The 23,164-nt window shown below is 40.8% G+C and overlaps 2 protein-coding genes across 3 annotated transcripts; both read right to left on the reverse strand.

Moving 5' to 3' along the window:
* Positions 1-299: 299 nt before the first annotated feature.
* On the reverse strand, positions 300-22,116 carry LOC116616892 (PHD finger protein 3). Of its 2 annotated transcripts, none has more exons than XM_048734716.1 (21): positions 20,845-22,116; positions 18,309-18,441; positions 16,860-18,067; positions 16,532-16,656; positions 15,301-15,443; positions 14,681-14,764; positions 11,984-12,102; positions 11,202-11,295; positions 9,860-10,149; positions 9,514-9,673; positions 8,961-9,077; positions 8,642-8,713; positions 7,637-7,675; positions 6,778-6,977; positions 6,356-6,418; positions 5,393-5,516; positions 4,812-4,931; positions 4,364-4,559; positions 3,560-3,808; positions 2,779-2,901; positions 300-2,126 (listed from the first exon to the last, which is right to left on the reverse strand). In XM_048734716.1, exons 1-21 carry the CDS (start codon positions 21,840-21,842, stop codon positions 727-729), a joined length of 6,057 nt encoding a protein of 2,018 aa, XP_048590673.1. In that variant the 5' UTR covers positions 21,843-22,116; the 3' UTR covers positions 300-726. The 2 variants fall into 2 exon arrangements, with proteins under 2 accessions (XP_048590673.1, XP_048590672.1); XM_048734715.1 differs by having other exon boundaries at positions 300-2,129.
* LOC125573903 lies at positions 12,349-14,665 on the reverse strand. Its single transcript, XM_048734717.1, has one exon. It carries the CDS (start codon positions 14,643-14,645, stop codon positions 12,471-12,473), a length of 2,175 nt encoding a protein of 724 aa, XP_048590674.1. The 5' UTR covers positions 14,646-14,665; the 3' UTR covers positions 12,349-12,470.
* Positions 22,117-23,164: the final 1,048 nt, after the last annotated feature.

Below are 23,164 nucleotides of genomic sequence, written 5' to 3' on the forward strand. Positions count from 1 at the left end.
TTCGGTTTCGCCGTTAATGTATTTTCTACTACTGTCAGTGGTTCTATTAAGGAATGTATAGTTGAGGGGGGGGGGGGGGGGGAGAAAAAGTCGCGAATAAAAACAAAACAAAAGATCATCAGGGGGGGGCTTGGTCTTAGATCTGGGGAGAGTCCCACTAAGGTCATAATGACATCACGAAGGCTTGGAGGGGCAATCAAATACAATCAAATGCCCTCTGGGCGACCGCTCTATCGAATGACCAGCTACCGCAGTAAATGAGTAATACGACATCTAGCAAAGCCAAAGGAGACAGAACATAGTAAACCAACGTATATTTATCCCATGCCGTGGACACATGGCTTTCCAACTATCATTTGTTTTTCTTTAAAAACTAATTTTCTGTCAACATTTAAACGGTGCCTATCTTTTATATCTCTTTTACTATGTTAAAGCACGGTCTCACAACACATTTATCAGCTGAAGCTCTACAATGGCTTCAAACTTTAACTGATTTCGAAAACTTTCGCTTATATACAGTAGTACTTCAAGTAAGCAATCATCTTTTAGCGACAAGCCCATATCAAGCGACCAGCTCACTCCCTGAATGTCCCTCTTTTGCCATCCTTCCTCATGTTCCCCATCATCTCCATTGTCCTCCGTTGTTTCCTCCTTTTCCTGTGGACCTTAAGAATCCCACTCCCGTGTGCGCCGAGCCCTTTTTCAGGCACCCTCTTGGCTTCACACTTATCTCCGCCATCTATCTCGCCATCTGTCCCCCTCGTACCTACGGCTGTCACGTCTGTCATTGTCACGGGGACCATACCCTCCCCGATTGTTGTACCCTCCGCCCCTGCCACGGTTGCCGTAGGGCTCAGAGAACCTCTCATCTGCAAGTCGACGCGGCCGCCCGTGCGGGTCCCTTTCATCTGAAGGTCGACGTGGGGGTCCATGAGGGCCTCTATCGTCAGGGGTTCGACGTAGGGGGGCATGGGGGTCTCTTTCATCTGTGGGGCGACGAGGGGGACCTTGTGGACCTCTTTCGTCTGGGGGTCTACGTAGGGGTCCTCTATCGTCCAGGGGTCTATGTTGGGGTCCTTGCGGTGCTCTTTCATCCACGGGTCTGCGAGGAGGGCCATGGGAGTCTCTCTTATCATGTGGTCTTCGTGGAGGTCCATGGTAATCAAGGTTATCTGAGAACCTTCTTGGAGGTGTCTCATGATCATCCCCCATTGGTCTTTGTGATGTTGCCTCATCGGTGTGTCGTCTCGGTGGGTAGCCACGGTCACCATCTGGGTGTGGGTCTCGAGCATCCAAGGACCTCCCGGGAGATGGACCGTTTCTTGTGTTTCTCCAGCGTTCAGGAGAAGGGCCATGAGGTCTTCCCTGCTGTTTCAACCGCCATTCCAGGCGATCCCTATCAATGACATCCTGCTTGGGTGGCTCCACAGACTTATGAGCTGCAGCATCACCTGCGATACGTCGTTGAGGATCAACCCTCGAAGAAACATGAGGTGGAGCTCCTGCAGGGGCTTTACCAGCTATTGGGACATCAGTTGCACCACTGACGTGCGTCTGAGCTCGAGCTTCAGAAGGTTGTACTACAGCAGGGGCCGAACTAGCAGGTACTGCAATAAGGGGTTCTGCCACTCTGCCTGATGTAATCCCACTTGTAGTTATCGCTGCTGTAGGCTGAATGTTAGAAGTTGAGCTAGTTATCACAGGCGGTTGCATCACACCCGATGCCTGCAACCTCTTGATTAGCTCCGCCGCCGAACTGGTCGTGATGTCCATAGGGAACACCAAATTTGCAGGCAGAATTGGTGGTTTGGTTGTGTCGGGTAATTTGCTGGCGACGGCTGGTATTTGTGTAGTGGTATTACTTGTGGTGGCTGGTGCTGCCTGGAAAATAGACGTGCTGCTGCTAGGTGGTTTGCTGGTGGTGGTATCTGCAGTGAGCAATGGTATGGTCGTACTGGTAGGTGGTACCACGAGTGTTGGTGCAGATGTGGGTGAACTGGAACTAGAAGACACAGATTTCTTCGTCTCAATCATTATGTTGACCGGCTTCTCAAGTTCAAGATCAAGGTCAAAGTCCTCCTCAGGGTCATAGGGCGAGTCTTCTGTCTTCTCACTATTGGCTTGCTCTGCTGAAGGGAGAAATAGACGTGGTTTGCCTTTAAGAAGTTTATCAACGCATAGACACGGAGCAGTTAAAAAAAGGTCAAGAACATGCATTAAACATCGCCTACACATTTGAACCAAGTGCAAATAACAATAGGATGTCTTAGGATTATTTTGTGATTGGAATTTTTAGGACAGCTAGTCAACAACGTATCAAGGGCGCGTAGGGTATCTATCAGCCGCCATTTTTTTTTCATTTTCGCAAAGTACCAAGTGTAAGTTTTTGCCGTATTGTCCATTTTATTTATCAAATAAAGACAAAGATATAATTTTTAGGCGTTATTTTGAGATTTCCTCTCATAATCTTTTTAAATATCGGTTGTGGCTAACAAGAGCTCTTCAGGGGGTGCAACAATGTTTTTTAGGGTTTACAGATTTTCAAGTGAAGCAGCTGTGTTTTCCTTTTTTTTCCTGCTGATCCTTATAAAACGAGTTATTATTATTTTTTGCGGGTATTTTAGTAACTTGAATGTTTTACCTATCCATTGTTGGGAGGATGGGTGGGTGGTTTGTGCACCTCCTCTTATGCACCTTAGTAGAAAAACTATATGTTTTCCATGGGTTGTTGCTTCAAGCCTAACGTAATACTGAATAAGGTACGCTTTCAGTGCAAACCTTGTGCAGCCTTGGCTTGTTCCTGGAGTCCCAGAAGTTTCTGTTTCTCGGCCATCAGGGCAGACAAGGGCGAATGCGAGGCCTCCGAGCCCGACTGTGACGGGGAGTATTTGTTGTCACCATCTAAAAGTAAAATATAGATTAAGCCACTGTCTAAAAGCGCAGCTCCTGAATACGGGTGCTGGACGATGTTAATTTATATATATATAAAGTTATATGTTCTTTGTGACATAAAATTCTCACATGGAAATGTATTGAAAAAACCTTTGAGGTTTCGATACAGGCTCTATGTTTACTAAAATGCATATAGTACAGTAGGATAACCAGATCCTCCTCTATATTATTAGCCCCTTGCTGCTTTTTGACTTTGTTCAGGTAAACAAGAAAATGTTATGTTGTATAACGTGCAAGTTCCCTTAGGCTAAGTTCAAACGTCGTATTATCCATGAGCCGAATTCAATGCGAATGCTTGTAAATGAATCGAGTCGATTGTTTCATCTTCATTTGCTGTTAGCACTCCAAGTCTTCAGGAGATTTTTTATTTGATTTCTTTTTCTTTCTTTTCCAATAATATTTTTTATTTTTAAACAGTTACTGATACACAACATGCATTCACTTAAAGCTACACTAAATTACACTAAACAAGTTAATAACGAAATTAAATACAACTACTCAAAACAATAAAATTACAAATTTGCAAAACGAGTTGCAAAACAAGCAGAGAACAGACTAGAAGAAAAACAAAATACAAGAAAATGCATCTCACTTCTAGTTACTTTACCTGCTGATTTCTTGGTTTGCGTGCTCTGGAACTGAAAAACAATATCGTCTATCTCGGCAGGGGGGGAATCCTTCAATGAATCCTTGTGCTTACTACCGCTGCCATGACTACCGCTGCTATGGCGATGGTGCCTGCGTTTAGCCTTAGGGGATGTGGACTTGTGATGACTGACAGCTCTGGGGCGCTTGAATGATGGCTTTGTGCGTACGATGATACCGAGGAGCATGTGGGGGCGTGGCTCGTCAAGACCTGTCAATCACATTTCAATGTCAATCAATTTCACAGTTGAATGGGGTTAAAGTCCATGTGCACTTTCTTTAGCGTCTATTTGCCTTGCAAATTGAGAGTATAAAAATCAAGAAAAATGAAGCATGAGTATTTTTTACGTTTAAAGCATATTTTAATATTCCAAATAATAGCTTACAATAATGTAAGCTACAATGTCAAAACAATTAACAATTAGAAGACGTCACAGACTGTCACATACTATTTGTTCATGACATGCTGTAAACTCATCTGTGAATTTATTACTGGACAGACGCAAGCAAAAATGAGATCTAAATGTTTTAAAGATCATCTTTCTTACTGTCTACTTTTGGGGAGCACACGTGCGTGCTGACTGCAAGCGTGCGCGTGCCCTCTATTAACAAATGAACCATTGGTCAATCAGATCGCGCGGTTTACGGATGCCGTTGTATAAACTACACAGTCCTACACACATGTTGTATAAACTACACAGTCTTACACACATGTCCTACATACACGTAGGAAGGCTAGGGTGTGTTCATATATCAGTACATGTACCTGGACCATCGAAGGGTAAGAGCTCTTTAGGGATCTCCGCATGTGAGGGCAAGGGGTACAGATACATGTCCTTGACACCAGAGTAACAGTTATTGACCACGCCACAGCGCTTGCGACTGTAGAAGTATGAGTACAGCGACACATAGCTAGTCTTCTCATCATCAGTGGACGGCTCGTAGCGGATGACAGATACAACCTGCAGAAAACAATTTACAGATGTGATATCACTTGTTCAGACAGAAGTCTTTACCATCGCGAACGATTTCCATTGTAATGTCCTTCCACCAGAGACACTGACAGACAAAAAAAGGCAGACACTCTAGTAGACAGACAGTCAAACACATGGACAGACACACACTAAAGGAGACAGAGAGACAGATTTTAAGAGACAGGGTCTCTGACTCTTCATTCTCGACACACAAGGCAGTGCAGTTAATACTGTACTTACACGCGAAGTGGAGCTTCTTAGTTGGTAGATGTAGTCCCACACCTGGTCAAAGCCAATGCGACCATGGAGGTGCAGGGTGTCAGGAAACAGTTGCAATAGGTCATCACACGGGCCAGATACCTGGAAAAGATGAAACCACACTCAAACCAAGTCCACAACACCAGAATCATAACAACAACCAACAAAACAAACACTTTTATCACTACCATCATGATCACCATCACCACCAAAACTACCACCATACAGTCAACACCAAAAAAACAACATTACCAGTTCCATCACTGTATTGTATTCCACCACTGCAACCAGTGCCCGTAGCAGGCCTCGAAATATTGAGGGGGGGGGGGGGCAATACAATCCTTAAAATTGTTTTGTGGCACAGCCACGCCCTTACTACTTTTTACTTATAATTTTTAAACATCGGGGGACATGCTCCACCTCCTGTTACAGCCGTGGAGACCACAACAAACACCATTGCCAGCACAATCATCACCATCATCACTACCACCATCACTGAAGTTGCAGTCAACATGAATAGCATGAATATACTGTTTTATTGCTTTAGAAATACAGCCTTGTACCTTGTAGGCATTTGTCCCAAACTTAGCCACACTCTGCATCATGACAAATCCTTTCCAGACCGGCTGGTCACGCTTGTGCAGTGGGGTTGGAGACTCAGGTAGGGCCGACTGATTATCTGTAGAACTGAACATAACAGGGTCTGTGTCAGCTTTTTCACACCAGCAAAATATTTCACCCTTGCCACTTTTTCACACCAGCAAAATATTTCACCCTTGCCCCTTTTTCACACCAGCAAAATATTTCACCCTTGCCACTTTTTCACACCAGCAAAATATTTCACCCTTGCCCCTTTTTCACACCAGCAAAATATTTCACCCTTGACACTTTTTCACACCAGCAAAATGCTTCACCCTTGCCCCTTTTTCACAGCTGCAAAATTTTTCACCCTTGCCACTTTTTCAACATTGTTGCTTTTTCACCCAAGCCAAAATGCCAAGTGCGAGAAAGTATTCATATTCATTGGCTGATGTGGAAAAACTGTGCCTCAATGATTTTGATCGAAATTTGTATTGATATTTTTATTTAGATGAGTATTTTGAAATATCTTAAAAAATTGTCTTCCCATTAAGAATGGAAAAAAGAGCAAGATGTGGACGACAGGAGCTACGGTATTTAAAAAAAATTAATGTAGATATCATCCTGCATTAACACCAGCGCTGAAACATGCTAAGAGTAAAAAAAAAGAAAAACTTCATACATATATTTTTTCGTGATAAGTCGAGGGTGTTTGTTGTTCCTAATTTGCTTAGAATAATGTACTGTAATTCTGCTTACAGAAAATTTGCTCGCCATGTGCAATAAAAATAAAAGGTGAAAACTAAGCTGCATTCCGAAACTGTGAAGCTGCATTAGCTGCAGAGAATCACAAATGAGAAAGGGATGTGTCATTCGCGTCATTCACGTACCTGACATCTGACAAATCCAGAGGGGGAGGGGATGTGTCATTTGCATCATTCACGTACCTGACATCTGACAAATCCAGAGGGGGAGGGGATGGGACAGAGCTCTCTGCAAGTGCTAGGATCCTGAAAACAGAAACACTAATATTCTGATGCTGTACAGTATCTGGGTGTTATACAGTAACGAAGTCATTAGGCAACTGTCCACTTGGCAAAGTATACAGAACATAATGTATTAACATGTTGTTATGCTATCCAAATCACGGAAAACCCATATGCACTTTTGCAACTTCTTTGTGGTTTCTAGCATTAGGTGATTGTATTTGCCTAGTTGAATCATTTGAACTTCAAATTCGTAAAATCAGATCCCCGCAAACATAATTTTTATTCAGCAAAATAAAAGACTTTCGAAATTTGCTAAGAAAATTCTTACAAAATTTAAGACACGCAAAAATAAAGGAAAATAAGGTATCAGATAAACTTACGGTGAAGTTGTTGTTACTATCACAGTTGATGGTTCCTCTGGGCGCTGTGGTTCACCGGGCGGGGCCATCTTGCCAGTGCAGATTCGGCAGTTCAGATCAAAGAGATGCAATCTGTGCTGCTCTGTGGTGTCTGTGAGTAGGGGACCGGGTGAGGTGTTACTGTCAGCAGCTGCTGTTTGAGTTTTCTCAACAGAATGCACCTAAGGATATTAATTATACACGTTGGTCACTTTTTACTGTACCACAGCATCTACAGGGTGTCAAGTTTCGTTTGTTTATTATTCCAGTTCGTTGTTTCAGTGTTGTTATGCAAGGGTTTTTGTTTATTATTCCAGTTCGTTGTTTCAGTGTTATGCAAGGGTGTTTGTTTATTATTCCAGTTTGTTGTTTCAGTGTTGTTATGCAAGGGTGTTTGTTTATTATTCCAGTTTGTTGTTTCAGTGTTGTTATGCAAGGGTGTTTGTTTATTATTCCAGTTTGTTGTTTCAGTGTTATGCAAGGGTGTTTGTTTATTATTCCAGTTTGTTGTTTCAGTGTTGTTATGCAAGCTTGTTTGTTTATTATTCCAGTTTGTTGTTTCAGTGTTGTTATGCAAGCTTGTTTGTTTATTATTCCAGTTTGTTGTTTCAGTGTTATGCAAGGGTGTTTGTTTATTATTCCAGTTCGTTGTTTCAGTGTTGTTATGCAAGGGTGTTTGTTTATTATTCCAGTTTGTTGTTTTAGTGTTGTTATGCAAGGGTGCTTGTTTGTTTATTATTCCAGTTTGTCGTCTCAGTGTTGTTCTGCAAGGGTGTTTATTTGTTTTATTTCATTTCATTGTTTCAGTGTTGTTATGCAAGGGGGTAATTAATTAACTCGCCTCTAATGTGCTTAGATCTTCATCCAGCTCCACTTCACCCTAAACATAAAATATAACAAGTTTTGTCATAAGACAAAGTATAACCTGGGCAGTATCTTACTTGTTTGAGCATGTTGACTGTTACTGTACATTATTTTGTAAACACCTATTTCATTGTAAGTGCACATGACAAATGACAGTTCTGTCCGACAGTCCTATGAGTCACAGAACTCATATTTCTATGGACTGCAGGAATATATGGAAGAATCATGCGATTCTTACTATACTGGGTAGCTTCTATAACAGAACAAATAATTAAACCCACAAGCAACTGTTGGTCTAAGTAAGGGTTAGATAATGAACACAAGTGTTCTATGGGATTTAGGGCACGAATTAACAAAAACTTTAACAAAGATTTTTGTTAATGAGTGTCCTAAATTTCACAGAACACGAGCGGATATTATCTAACTTTCTTAGAAAATTAACACTGCCACGAGACATTTCGAAATGCTTTCATACTAAATGTCACTGGCAAATCAACATCATTAAATGTAAACCAATTAAAATAATATCTTACTGTCGAAGGCCATTGTATGGTTGTCAACAAATTTTCAACATCATTAGGCAATACTGACAGGTCAATTGTGTGCTAATAAAACTAGATTTCTTGCTGTGTTGAGATTCTAGTCATCACTGCAAGACTTGAAGCAGGAGCGCTTGGTTTTTCCGTTCCCTAAGTTGCAACTTTGTTTTCATTGTTTTCCTGGAGGACTAATCACTAAGTAGATAACCACTAATTACTAACTACATTCCACACTAATTCCCTATTGTTCAATGCCCTCGCCCCTTGACACCTGAATTACTATAAGATTTAGGGGGCTTAAATGGAGGGTGCTGATTGGTCGAGTGGCAGTAAATAATTTTCTAAGGGCTATTATTTGCCATTCACAATTTGCACTGACAATAGGTGTATAACAAATACTTGTTTGGCATTTGTTATGTAAGTCTACAATAATTAACGCTTACCTTGTGAGTTTTTTTGATGTGTGCTTTTATTGGATTAATATCCTCTTGGTTTTGCTTAATCATTTCCAGGTTCTTACAAGACATAGAAGAAACACATGTCAAGGATAAAAAGAGCAGGAAACTACTGTATTTCATTAAAAGTTTATCTAGAGATAAACTTGTTTAAGTAGTAGAAATTAAAAAGAGTGAAATCATTTTTTTTGTTATTTTGGGGACTACTATGTCACCCAACAGATATTCACATTTTCAAATTACAACTACGACTCCAATCCTTGTGAACCAAACCTCATGTTACGTGACATGGCGCTCTTAAACTTACATGTTTAGTTTCTCTTTCCCTCCATCTTGCTAACTCTTGAGAGGCAAGCTGTTCTGGTGTCATGGCAACCAGTCGATCAGTCGACACCTCTCCACTCAGCACATGATGGAACAGCACCTGTCACAGGAATCAATTCAATATCAACACTTAAAGAGCCACTGCCAGGCACGATGTTGTTGTCGTAGCAAAATACCAAATATGAGAAAGCATCAATTTCCATCAGCTTATTCAGAAAACCTTTTACACACTTTTTATTAAGCTTGGAAAATTACTGTTGTTATTAAAGAATAAACCTTAAATTTTTATTTAAAGATTTCTTCACACCAATAATTGCTCAAATAAGAGCCTCACCAAGCGCTTCGCCTAAGAGGGAAAATATAAATATTTGATTCCCTGAAGAAGTGCTATGGCTCTGCAAGGGGAATGTGTTATTGAGATTGATACAGCTTACTGCCAAAAGTTTCCATAAAATATTTGTCACTATACCGTAGCTTTTTCTTTAAAACCACAAAAAATAGCAAAAGGTTTAAAAACTGCTCCATGCTGGTTGTACCTTGTTGCGGGTATCCTTGAGGTTAAATGCCAGGCTTCTGTACTTGTTTTTGTATCTGTGTCCTGCATCTCCAAATAGCTTGTACAAGTCTTCTTCTATGTTGTCTGACAGTTTAATGACTTCATCGCTTGGCAGATGGAGGTCTTTAGACTCCTTTTGTCTGGATCAACGATATCAAGAATGTACAGGTTTATTGACAATATCAACAATGTACAGGTTTGTATCAACAATGTATCTAGGTTTTCATACTAGACAATATCAAGAACCTTTAATCAAACAGTTAATGTACGGTAAATGCTCATTTTAATTAGCACCCTGAGCAATATGTAGGTGATTTTCCACTCACCGAGATGTGAGAATTTCTCTGAGATGCCGCTTAACATTTTCACGTATGGACTTCTCATCCTCTTTCTTGTCTTCCTTTTTCTTCTCTTGTTTTGTTGGAGTGCTGGTTGGTCTAAGAATCTCAAATGTTGGGTGCTTCTGGAGCCAGTAAAAAAGCTGTCCCTCAGTGGGGGCGGCCACGCCAGCTATGACACGTCCTGTGCTCTTCTCAATCACTGCGATACGCTCACTCACACGTACAGAAGCAGGAGTTTGAGGTGTTGGGCTGTCCCATGGCATCCGAAGAGATGACTAGAAAAAAAAAAATAGAAAGTCATTCATGAGGCCCATTTATGCTCCTGGATGATACCAAGTCAGGCAAAGGTCAAATTACCATCAGCAAATTCAAATCAGTAACTGAGATATTTAATCAACTAGATGTGTGGATGGCTATTTTGAAATTCTAAAAATAGTCTGTTGTATTTTTTAATTGGAAACATCAACAAAGGCGTAGCTGATCTATACTCTTTAACTTCCTTACTTGTTTGTAAAGAATACAAAAAAATTACAATGGACGTAAGGGCTACAACAGTGAGTAGACTGTACAAAATATTAAAAATACATGAATAGATAAGTCCCAAACTATGATAATAATAGCAAAAAAATTCAACCATCCAATCTCCCTGCACCATATTTGACAGTAAGGGATCACCTTCAACTCTCAATGTTGAACACACTGCACATGTTGAACACACTACACATGTTGAACACACTACACATGCTGAACACACTACACATGCTGAACACACTACACATGTTGAACACACTACACATGTTGAACACACTACACATGTTGAACACACTGCACATGCTGAACACACTACACATGTTGAACACACTACACATGCTGAACACACTACACATGTTGAACACACTACACATGCTGAACACACTGCACATGTTGAACACACTACACATGTTGAACACACTACACATGTTGAACACACTACACATGTTGAACACACTACACATGCTGAACACGCTACACATGTTGAACACACTACACATGCCTTATTAGACACTGTAGCAAGTGCAGGGTTCAAAATATTTTTTTAAATCTGCTAGATTTTGCCGGCTTTGTGGATTTTGGTGGGATAAAAAGCCTGCATACTTAAAATATGAAAGGGGAATACAGATAAAAAGAGCTGACAAAGACCAAAACACAGCGGGTTATCGTCAGCAGCTGGCTGCTATTTTGAAGTGCAATTACAGGGTCATAGTCAGGACTTGGTCAAATTCTAAGTGTTGAGCAAAAGGGGAAAATGTAGCATAAGATAAATTACCCTTATTTGATGGTTACTTACTGACGGCGATGTAGAGGTCCTTGGGGAAGGTGCTGAGTTCCCCTGACGTCTTTTCCGTTCCTCTGACAATACCTTTAATGAGTCTTCGGCATACCTTAAGAATTATAACACAATTTAACTTCAATTTATGTACCTCTCTGTACCTCTAAGTTGTCTGTTCACAACTTAGTTCCCTATTTTCCCCCTAACTAACAACAAATTTAATACTGTTCTTTGGTCAGATCAGAGTTGTATGGGGAACTTATATTTGCCTTTAACTCAACCACTTTGAATCTATTCTCTATAATTCAGCATTCAAGCTTCAAGGAGGGAGACTAAAATCTGCAGATCTGACCACTTATGCCTGGTGCACACTAGTGACATAACGACGTAATGACATCGGTGCCTACACCCTTATGTTCACATCAACCCTTCAAGTGGTAATGGTTCCCACATCAAGTGGGAATGGTTCGACATTCTGACATAAGCCCAACACAACAACATGAACACAAGGACATAAGAGAAAAAACGGCTGAAAAGAGTGTGCACGCCTATGTTGTAATGTCGTTATGTCACTACTGTGCACCAGGCATTACAAGACATTGCTGTTTTCTTTATGTTTTGAATAAAAAAAACTCTAAACTATTAAGAAAATTCAAATTTTCCCTTATACCATGATTCAAGCAGATTTAATTCACTACTGTGATGGACATTTAATATGGATAGGGTTCCATAGCCTACAATACAAGGCCGTCAAGAGGACTTTAACGTCAAAATATTATAAATTTTTCTAAAGGACTGACCTGGCAATGCAGGCGTCGCTGCAGTACCGGGACTTCCCCTCCGTCACACTAGAGCAGTTTGGGCTGATGCACTTGGTGGAATGGTGGGAGTAGGATGCTGGGGTTGGAGTCGTCCGCACCTGAATACAGTACAAGGGTTTGCAATTTACATCGTGGACTCAAGTCTTGTGCACATAGTACCAATATCGACCCAGCACAGGGCCGACATCACATTGCTAGAGTTACATGACCCCCCCAAGCACAGGGCCAACATCACATTGCTAGAGTTATATGACCCCCCCCCCCCCCCCCAAGCACAGGGCCGACATCACATTGCTACAGTTATATGACCCCCCCAAGCACAGGGCCGACATCACATTGCTAGAGTTATATGACCCCCCCAAGCACAGGGCCGACATCACATTGCTAGAGTTATATGACCCCCCCAAGCACAGGGCCGACATCACATTGCTAGAGTTACATGACCCCCCCAAGCACAGGGCCGACATCACATTGCTACATTGGTAACAGCATTGATGGACACAAACCCCAATATGGTAACAGCATTGCTAGACACAAACCCCAATATGGTAACAGCATTGATGGACACAAACCCCAATATGGTAACAGCATTGATGGACCCAAACCCCAATATGGTAACAGCATTGATGGACACAAACCCCAATATGGTAACAGCATTGATGGACACAAACCCCAATATGGTAACAGCATTGTTAGACAAAAAACCCAATATGGTAACAGCATTGCTAGACACAAACCCCAATATGGTAACAGCATTGATGGACACAAACCCCAATATGGTAACAGCATTGATGGACACAAACCCCAATATGGTAACGGCATTGATGGACACAAACCCCAATATGGTAACAGCATTGATGGACACAAACCCCAATATGGTAACAGCATTGATGGACACAAACCCCAATATGGTAACAGCATTGATGGACACAAACCCCAATATGGTAACAGCATTGTTAGACACAAACCCCAATATGGTAACAGCATTAATGGACACAAACCCCAATATGGTAACAGCATTGATGGACACAAACCCCAATATGGTAACAGCATTGATGGACACAAACCCCAATATGGTAACAGTATTGATGGACACAAACCCCAATATGGTAACAGCATTGTTAGACACAAACCCCAATATGGTAACAGCATTGTTAGACACAAACCCCAATATGGTAACAGCATTGTTAGACACAAACCCCAATATGGTAACAGCATTGTTAGACACAAACCCCAATATGGTAACAGCATTGATGGACACAAACCCCAATATGGTAACAGCATTGATGGACACAAACCCCAATATGGTAACAGCACTGATGGACACAAACCCCAATATGGTAACAGCATTGATGGACACAAACCCCAATATGGTAACAGCATTGATGGACACAAACCCCAATATGGTAACAGCATTGATGGACACAAACCCCAATATGGTAACAGCATTGATGGACACAAACCCCAATATGGTAACAGCATTGATGGACACAAACCCCAATATGGTAACAGCATTGCTAGACACAAACCCCAATATGGTAACAGCATTGATGGACACAAACCCCAATATGGTAACAGCATTGATGGACCCAAACCCCAATATGGTAACAGCATTGATGGACACAAACCCCAATATGGTAACAGCATTGATGGACACAAACCCCAATATGGTAACAGCATTGTTAGACACAAACCCCAATATGGTAACAGCATTGATGGACACAAACCCCAATGTGGTAACAGCATTGTTAGACACAAACCCCAATATGGTAACAGCATTGATGGACACAAACCCCAATATGGTAACAGCATTGTTAGACACAAACCCCAATATGGTAACAGCATTGTTAGACACAAACCCCAATGTGGTAACAGCATTGTTAGACACAAACCCCAATATGGTAACAGCATTGATGGACACAAACCCCAATATGGTAACAGCATTGTTGGACACAAACCCCAATATGGTAACAGCATTGATGGACACAAACCCCAATATGGTAACAGCATTGATGGACACAAACCCCAATATGGTAACAGCATTGTTAGACAAAAAACCCGATATGGTAACAGCATTGCTAGACACAAACCCCAATATGGTAACAGCATTGCTAGACACAAACCCCAATATGGTAACAGCATTGATGGACACAAACCCCAATATGGTAACGGCATTGATGGACACAAACCCCAATATGGTAACAGCATTGATGGACACAAACCCCAATATGGTAACAGCATTGATGGACACAAACCCCAATATGGTAAGAGCATTGATGGACACAAACCCCAATATGGTAACAGCATTGTTAGACACAAACCCCAATATGGTAACAGCATTGATGGACACAAACCCCAATATGGTAACAGCATTGATGGACACAAACCCCAATATGGTAACAGCATTGATGGACACAAACCCCAATATGGTAACAGCATTGTTAGACACAAACCCCAATATGGTAACAGCATTGATGGACACAAACCCCAATATGGTAACAGCATTGATGGACACAAACCCCAATATGGTAACAGCATTGTTAGACACAAACCCCAATATGGTAACAGCATTGATGAACACAAACCCCAATATGGTAACAGCATTGATGGACACAAACTCTTTTCCAGCAATGTCAGACATGTTTGCACAAAAAAATACTTCTTATATTTTCCTACCTTCTTAGGAATCTTAAAGCCAGTTTCTGAGCTCTTGGGTTTTGTTTTCTCTTCATCCTTGCTGTGTTTTCTCTTCTCGCCAAGCTACAAAATATCATATTGTGGATGGTGCAATGTCCAAATTCCATTATTTACTCTACAATGAGTACATCTCTCATATATTTTCATCAACTGTAATCTCAAAGCTTTGTGCAATTTCTACATACAGTGGAACCTGGATTTTACGATATGCCTCAGGAGAGGTCCTTCATTTTACGATACCAAGAAAAATTCATTGAAAATATTTCGAGGTCCGGTTAATTATCAACTTTTACAAAATAATAATATTGTAACTTTACTCTGTGTAAGACTGTAAATCTGCATTTAATAAGATCTGTCAGGTCAAAAAATCGTAATATCGTACTGTACGTGTGTGGTGTCTTGAGTTTTTCTCTCTTTGTTGATAGACAGAATCAGTAATATTGTTTTATCGAGGTCAAAACTACGCTTGGGGGAACAGATTTGTATCATAAAATTTGAGAATATCGTTGTATCCAATATCGTAAGATCAATGTAATTTCTTATACATTTCACTGTATTTCCGCAGGGAAAAAGTAATGTCATCGTAAAATCCACTGTACCTTGCTCTTTGTGCTAGTATTGCCGGCATGTTCAGGGAAATCTTTAGGGATCTTTAGCCTTCTGTGCCTTCTTGGTCTGCTCGTAGGGCTGATCTCCTTATTGCTCTCACCAGGTGATAATTTGTCCTGCTCAACTTTTATTGCTGAAAAATAGTAAACAAAGGTCATTAATAGTTTTACTTTGATCACTTTTTTTCTTTTCAACAGAAAACTTCTTTTTATTCTACACCTGATGTTCGCGAACAGACCGGGACAAACCGTTTGACAAACGGGAACTCGTACCGTGTAACCGAAGACTTACTTAAGCGAACGGCATTCTTTCCCCAAACTAATTCTCTCGTGTCTAATACAAGTTTTTGTCAAATAAATGGCTTCCCAGTGTTCGAAAGGATTGGCTAGCAGTTTTCACACAATCGAAAATCTTCGAATAATATCAAGTGATCGGCATTCCCTCCTCAAACTAATTCTCCCGTGTTTACTACAAGTCTTTGCTTTGTCAAATAATGGCTTCCCGCTGTTCAAAAGTCTTCGCTAGCAGTTTTCACACATTTGAAAATCTTCGAAGAATATCAAGCAATCGGCATTCCTTTCTCAAACTAATTATCATGTGTTTATTACATGTCTTTGTCAAATAAATGGCTTCCCGCTGTTATTAAGTCTTCGCTAGCAGTTTTCACACATTTCGAAAATCTTCGAAGAATATCTTAGCGATCGGCATTTCCTCCTCAAACTAATTCTCCCGTGTTTAGTACAAGTCTTTGCTTTGTCAAATACAGTAAATGGCTTCCTGCTCCTCAAAGTATTCGCTAGCAGTTAACACACATTCGACAATCTTCGAAGAATATCAAGCGATCGGCATTCCCTCCTCAAACTAATTCTCCTGTGTTTAGTACAAGTCTTTGCTTTGTCGAATAAATGGCTTCCCGCAAAATCTTCAAGGAATATCAAGCGATTGGCATTTATTCCCCAAACTAATTCTCTGTCTAATACAAGTCTTTGTCAAATAAATGGCTTCTCGCTGTTCCAGCTGTTATTAAGCTCTTGATCACACGTTACCGTTTGTCAAACTGTTTATTTTGCATCTGTTCGCGAACAGCGTGTTCGCGAACAGCGTGTTCGCGAACAGTCTATATGTTCGTGAATTTCGCGAACGTTGTTCGCGAATTTCGAAAGTTTCGCGAACAGTGTCCCTATGTTCGTGAGAGGTACTGTATATCGGTTTGAACTATACCTTTGACACATTTAGGGCAGTTATATTCGATTCCAGACTTTTCCATTTGTCGTCCCTGAGACATGGTGATCCCAATACAGTCACCATGGAACCACTCATCACACCGGTCGCAGCATATCATGAACCTAAGATAGATAAAATCATGATGGTGAAACCATCTTACAGTATATGCCTTGTCACACAATATCATGAACCTACGGTACAGTAGATAATAACAAATTTAAAAGTTAATTTAATTAAACAAGTTGAGCGCTAACTTTTTTAGGACATGATCTACTTGTTGTTGTCATTGTCGCTACATAAAGTCCTTAGTGACAGTGACCCATACCTGTTTCCATGTGGTTTACGGCAGATGCACCACAATCTCTCTGGGTCGTTATTGGGATCATAATCAGAGTCGTCATCACCAGGGATCTCTTCTTCCTCTGACTCACTGCTTTCAACTTCACTCTCCTCTTTCTTTGCATCTTTGCCAGCTTCGTCTGTATCTTGCTTAACTTTATGGAATTCAAAGAGATTTGTACCAGGCTTCTGGCTTAAAATCTCTTCAACTTTTTTTAGTTTCTCTTTCTTTATTTCCTCTATCTTCTCCTTGTCTGAAAGCTGACGCTTCAACTTTCTTCCTTTCAAGTCTTTCTTTGTCTGCTCGTGTTTCTTACTCTCCGGCTTTTTCTGAGGTAAATGTTTAGCAGATTTTTCCACTTTCTTTTGAACATCTTTTTCCTCTTCCTTTTGGACATCTTTTTCCTCATTCTTTTTAACATTCTTTTCTTTATTCTTTTTTGTTGGTGTTTTCTCTCTATCTTTTTTATGAATCTTGCTCGGACTCAAATTCTCTCTCTTTGCATGGTTACTTTTCTCTGTTGTTTCTTCAAGTTCTAGTTCTGCAGTCTTGTCTTCTTTAATCTCAACTTCTTCCTCCTTCAATTTTATCTGTTCTTCATCCTCTCCCATCCTTTTCTCCTCCACTTCCTTCGCCTTCTTCTCCTCCTCCTCCCTCTTCACTCGTTCCTCTTCCTCAAGGATCCTATTTTCCTCCTCCTCCCGTTCCCTTCTCATCTCTTCTTGTGCAATGCGTACTGCCTCTTCAATCTCCCTCTTCCGTACACTCTCATGGATCCTATTACTTCGTCGACTGGGCTGCAGATCCTCCTTTGATTTTCTCTTTTGCTTCTTCTTGCTATCTGGGTGTTCCTCTGCCCCTGACGTCTCCTCCTCAGTAGACAATATGGCCTTACTTGTCAATTCTGTACGAGATTCTGTGCTAGATTCTGTGCTCTCGACACATTCAGCGCTGTGTTTTATGACAGCCTTATCCTCTCTGTTTTCGTCTGTTTTATTATCTACAGAATGAATTTCATTTACTTCTTCATCTTTCTGTAGTTCGCATGGTAGTGTAACAGAACTGTCAATTTTGTCTTCTTGTATCTCTCCTTTTGGCTTTTCTGCTGTACATGGTTCTTCCCTTTGACTCTCAATGCTTCTTGGAAATTCCTCTTGATTATCAAGATTCAGATTTCTTGATGTCTCTTTCTCCTGTTGACAAAAAATGAAAGTATGAAAATGGCATACAGTAATAATAAGAACAGCAACATCAACAATAATAATAATATTTATAACAACAACAACAACAACAACAATCATAATTATAATAATGATAAAACAAGAAAGTGCTAGTATACCTGTAAAAGCCAGCAGGAGCATAAATTTTCAAAATTGCATTAATATAAATATTTTTTTTTTTACTTTGCACACATTGGAGAAATGCATACTGTACCTTTGTACTGACATCCTCCGCAGGGTCTTTAGGTGAGGACGTTACTTGTTTTCTTCTGCCCCTTCCTCTCCGAGGTGACTCAGGCACTGATTTGTCTGTCGCTGTATCTGGCTCAGGGTGTGCTCTTGTTGATCTTATACAAGACAATGACAACTTAATAGCAATTCCTCAGAACTAGTATTCTAGTATTCCAATACAAGTAGAGCACAAACAACCATGAAAACTTGAAGGGGAGCTTGCACGGCAGATAAGAGAGGTTAGTGTTTTTTGGAAGTTCAAAAATAGTCAAAATCACATGGAATGACCAAAATAATCATTCAGGTTTAAAGTGACCTTTGATATTTAAATAAATTTGATAACTTATGATTTGAATATGTCACATTGAGCAGATGGAAATGGGTTGAAAATAGTAGTTCAATGTCTTGGTACAGACTGTACATTTAAAACCTGAAATTACATAACCAACTAGATCATCTGCACAAAACCATTTCACAGAAAATTAGTTCCTAAAATGTAAACAACTAATGCTAAGAATAGCATTTACTGGACTGATTTCCAAGTCCATTCAAATATATATATATATATATATATATATATATTTATAATATATATAATGCGTGAGTGCAGGCGTTCATATAACAGTGCTCAATACTTAGGTGTAGAGCGGGATATATCTTGGTTTGTAGGAAAAAAACACGCGAACTACCGTTTCATCTCTACGAGCCTGTTTCGTGGTTGCCCACTCATCAGTAGATTTATTAAGAATATATTACTACCATCACTTATATACTATCTATGTATAAAATTAACATAAAAATAGGGCGCGAAATTTGAATGGCTGTTATGATGAAATTGAATAGTTCAGCTGTTGCATAACAAGGCTTTGTTCCTGTGACGGCACGAAGACACTAGCTCTTTACGCCTGTTTCAAGTTGATAGCTTGGGTTGGCGGATAATGATAAGTTTTTTTTTTAGGAAGAGATTACATCTTTTGCTAGAGCTGTTGTAGGTGGAGTGAGATGACAGGATTTTCCATGAAATAAAGTGTTCTATGTCGTTGTCTTTAAGGCTCCATATGTACTTGCTTAGTTCAGTCGAGTTTCTGTGTTTAGCATGTCGGAATGAGGCGGTGTGGTTTCTATATCTTGTCTTGAATTCATTCTTGGTTAGTCCTAAGTGGGTTTCGGAGGTGTTGTAGTCCTTTCTTGTTACAGTGGCTTGGTAGATAACAGATGATTGGAGGCAGTTTCCGTTAAGGGGGCACGTGTTCTTTTGTCTGCAGTTGCATAGTTTTGTTCTTGGCGGTGGCGAGGGAGGTGGGGGCGTCTTCGGTTGTTATTGATGAGGCAATTATGCGTTTGCTGTGGCTGTCAATTATCTGCTTGGTGTTGCTCATGCAACTATAACTGATTTTGATTGTGTTCCAGTTGAAGATTTTTCTGAGTTTGTGGTCTTTAGGGAAGTGCTTGTCTATGAGTGAGAGGAATCTGTGGCCGATCTTGGTGCTTGTGTTCTTGCTATAAGAGGGTTTGTACCAGATGATGTTGTTGCGCTGACGGTTCTTGCATTTGTTTGTGGTGTTTGGTTCGTAGTGCAGCATGTAGTTATATCCACTTTCTTCGAGTGCTTTCTGGTATGGCGGGGCGGCTTGGTCGAAGGTTTCTTTGTCTGATGATAGTGTGGTACGCTTATCTACACTATCATTAGACAAAGAAACCTTCGACCAAGCCGCCCCGCTATACCAGAAAGCACTCGACGAAAGTGGATATAACTACACCTACCGAAGACGCCCCCACCTCCCTCGCCACCGCCAATAACAAAACATGCACTGCAGACAAAAGAACGCGTGCCCCCTTAACGGAAACTGCCTCCAATCATCTGTTATCTACCAAGCCACTGTAACAAGAAAGGACAACAACACCTCAGAAACCTACGTAGGACTAACCGAGAACAAATTTAAGACAAGATATAGAAACCACACCGCCTCATTCCGACACGCTAAACACAGAAACTCGACCGAACTAAGCAAGTACATATGGAGCCTTAAAGACAACAACATAGAACACTTTATTTCATGGAAAATCCTGGCATCTCACTCCACCTACAACAGCTCTAGCAAAAGATGTAATCTCTGCCTCAAAGAAAAACTTATCATTATCCGCCAACCCAAGCTATCAACTTTAAACAAGCGTAAAGAGCTAGTGTCTTCGTGCCGCCCCAGGAACAAAGCCTTGTTATGCAACAGCTGAACTATTCAATTTCATCATAACAGCCATTCAAATTTCGCGCCCTATTTTTATGTTAATTTTATACATAGATAGTATATAAGTGATGGTAGTAATATATTCTTAATAAATCTCCTGATGAGTGGGCAACCACGAAACAGGCTTGCAGAGATGAAACGGTAGTTTGCGAGTTTTTTTCCTACAAACCAAGATATATATATACATATATTTATGACCTACATAAAAATTTCCTATATTACAAATATTAATACTATAGGTCCTGCTGATGTTCTAGTTTACATAATTCTTACCTTCTCGTTACTTTAGGTGTTTCTTTTGGGCTTTCCTCCTCAGTTTTTTGCTTCTTCCTCCCTTTCCGCTGATTGGGGCTTGTTGTTTCCTCTACGCGAGGCACACTATGCGCACCCCTAGGACTCCGCCTTGTCTCAACCCCAGGAGATGACTTTGGTGTGGACTTGTGCCCTTTTTGGCGAGCGTTCCTAGATGGGCTTTCATCAGTCTTTATTGCTTGGCCTTTACGAGGAGAGCTACGCAAGCTATAAGTTGGCTTGGGTGGTGTTAAATTTGACTGTTTAGGAGGAGTCTTTTTTACTAGTTTAATACCTGTGGCTTCACTTGTCAGCTTGCTTTCCTCACTAGATTTATTTGAGTCTTTGTTCTCAGTTATGACAGGACTAGTAACCTCTGGAGTGCTATCCTGTGAGGTACTCACTGACGAGCTTGTTGCCTCAGTTGATATGGTACCACTTGCAATCGCCGGTTCAGATGGGTCAATTTTTGACTCACTTTTAAAATGAGCTGTCTGCAAATCAAACAATCCTTCATGCATCTTGTGCAATTCATCAGGCAAAATAGGGTCATTGTTTCTCTTGGGAGATGATGAAAACTGTCCATAATTCCCTAATAATGGATCTGCATAGCTCATACTAACGTCACTATCATTATAATGCGAGGTACAAGTGTTTATTAGTAAATTCGTCTGCTCCGGAGTCAAGACCTCAGTGATTCGTTTGAATGCATCGGGAGGGAGTAATACGTCTAAATCGCCAGCTTGTTGACTCAACTCGCGAACTTGATCTTCAGTAAAAACAGGACTTATTGAAGGTGTGATTTCATGGAGGTCGATAGCGTGAGCATCGCTAGGTAGAGGACACAAATTCCACACACTAGAGCCCGTAACATTGCCTGCATTCGGATCACTCGCCGCTTTGGACGGTTCTAATAAACCCTCTTGGTTCTCTTTCGGTAAACTTTCGCTCTTGATATCGTCAGCCATAGCGTCTGTCATTCAACCATCAAAATAAACACTTTCGAGGTCACATGGTGTTCGAGCGTAGAACACTCGACAACATAGGGTCCCGGGTAAAAAATCCACTTTCCAAAGCTTGCTTTTCGCTAAATAAAAAGATGTATTGCCTATAAGGTGCTGGTTGTTGTGTTTTCGCGGTGTAGGGGAGTAGCAGCGTTGTCCTTAGCACTTTTGGTACCGTTTTAAGATCAGATGTGTTGACTCGTGCAAGACGCCATCTTGTTCTCACCTGTGTTACCAGCATGCACCGCGCCATCACCCAGGATGCACCTCGGGAATAAAGAAGGCAAAAATAAAAATCTTTAGTGATTTCGTGATTTTTTTATTTTGAATTTTTTTATTACCATCACCACTTTAATAAGAATATCCATCCTTCAATGTACAGAGCATTATTCGCACAAAATATAAGATTCGTACTCCAGCAGCAAATCTGAAGGCGCGGTCCAACACCACTCCAGATAAAGCTCTGTTATATAACAAAACCTGATGAAAAAAGGCACGGCAGACCATAGAGTAAGCTGTACAAGCACAGTGGCGGATCCAGGGATGGTGACGGGGGTGACATGTCACCCCCCTTTGGGGCGAAAAAAAAAACAGCATATAAACATAAAAAGATAAATCTTTGCAAATTGTTATAGCCGAATTGGATGTTTCGCGATGTTATTGACTGGACGGAAATCAAGCAAAGTTCGTGACAGAAAGCAAGGCCACCGCACTAGGCGAAACAAGGCATGCATTTGGAATCAGAATTTTCTGACTGGCGGAACAGAAAAACACTTTTCAACAACACTTTTTAACACTAAAAGATAGCACATTGGGTGTAAGCAATTTCTAATCCTAAGCTCTAAAACCACTGTGAGACCGGTGAGACTCCCTGATGGATAGCAAAAGCGTAAGAATTTGATAGCAGTTGGTTCAACTGAATGCCCTCAAAGATAGGGCGATCACCATATCGTCTACTTTTATGGAGAGCCCTCCCCCTACCACTTGCTTGACGGAGCGCAACCGGAAAATTAATGCTAGCACATAGTAGAGCGGATAAGCAAACTGAAGCTGCGAGGAACTTATCAACATGCCCCACTGGCAAAGGTTTAGCAACAGCAATATAAGAATTCCTGGCAAAAAATGAGATTTTAACCAACTGCCGCGTGAATAGGCATATGAGTTCATAAATTAGCTCGAAGGAGGTTATGTGGGAATAGCTTCATTCACTTAATATAGTCGTTTGCCACCGCCTGCAATATAGCATGCAATATGTTGGGTTCTTACCATGAGCTTTTCAATTTTTTTTTTTGACAACT

This window comes from Nematostella vectensis, chromosome 11 (genome assembly GCF_932526225.1).
Source record: "Nematostella vectensis chromosome 11, jaNemVect1.1, whole genome shotgun sequence".
Lineage (NCBI taxonomy): Eukaryota > Metazoa > Cnidaria > Anthozoa > Actiniaria > Edwardsiidae > Nematostella > Nematostella vectensis.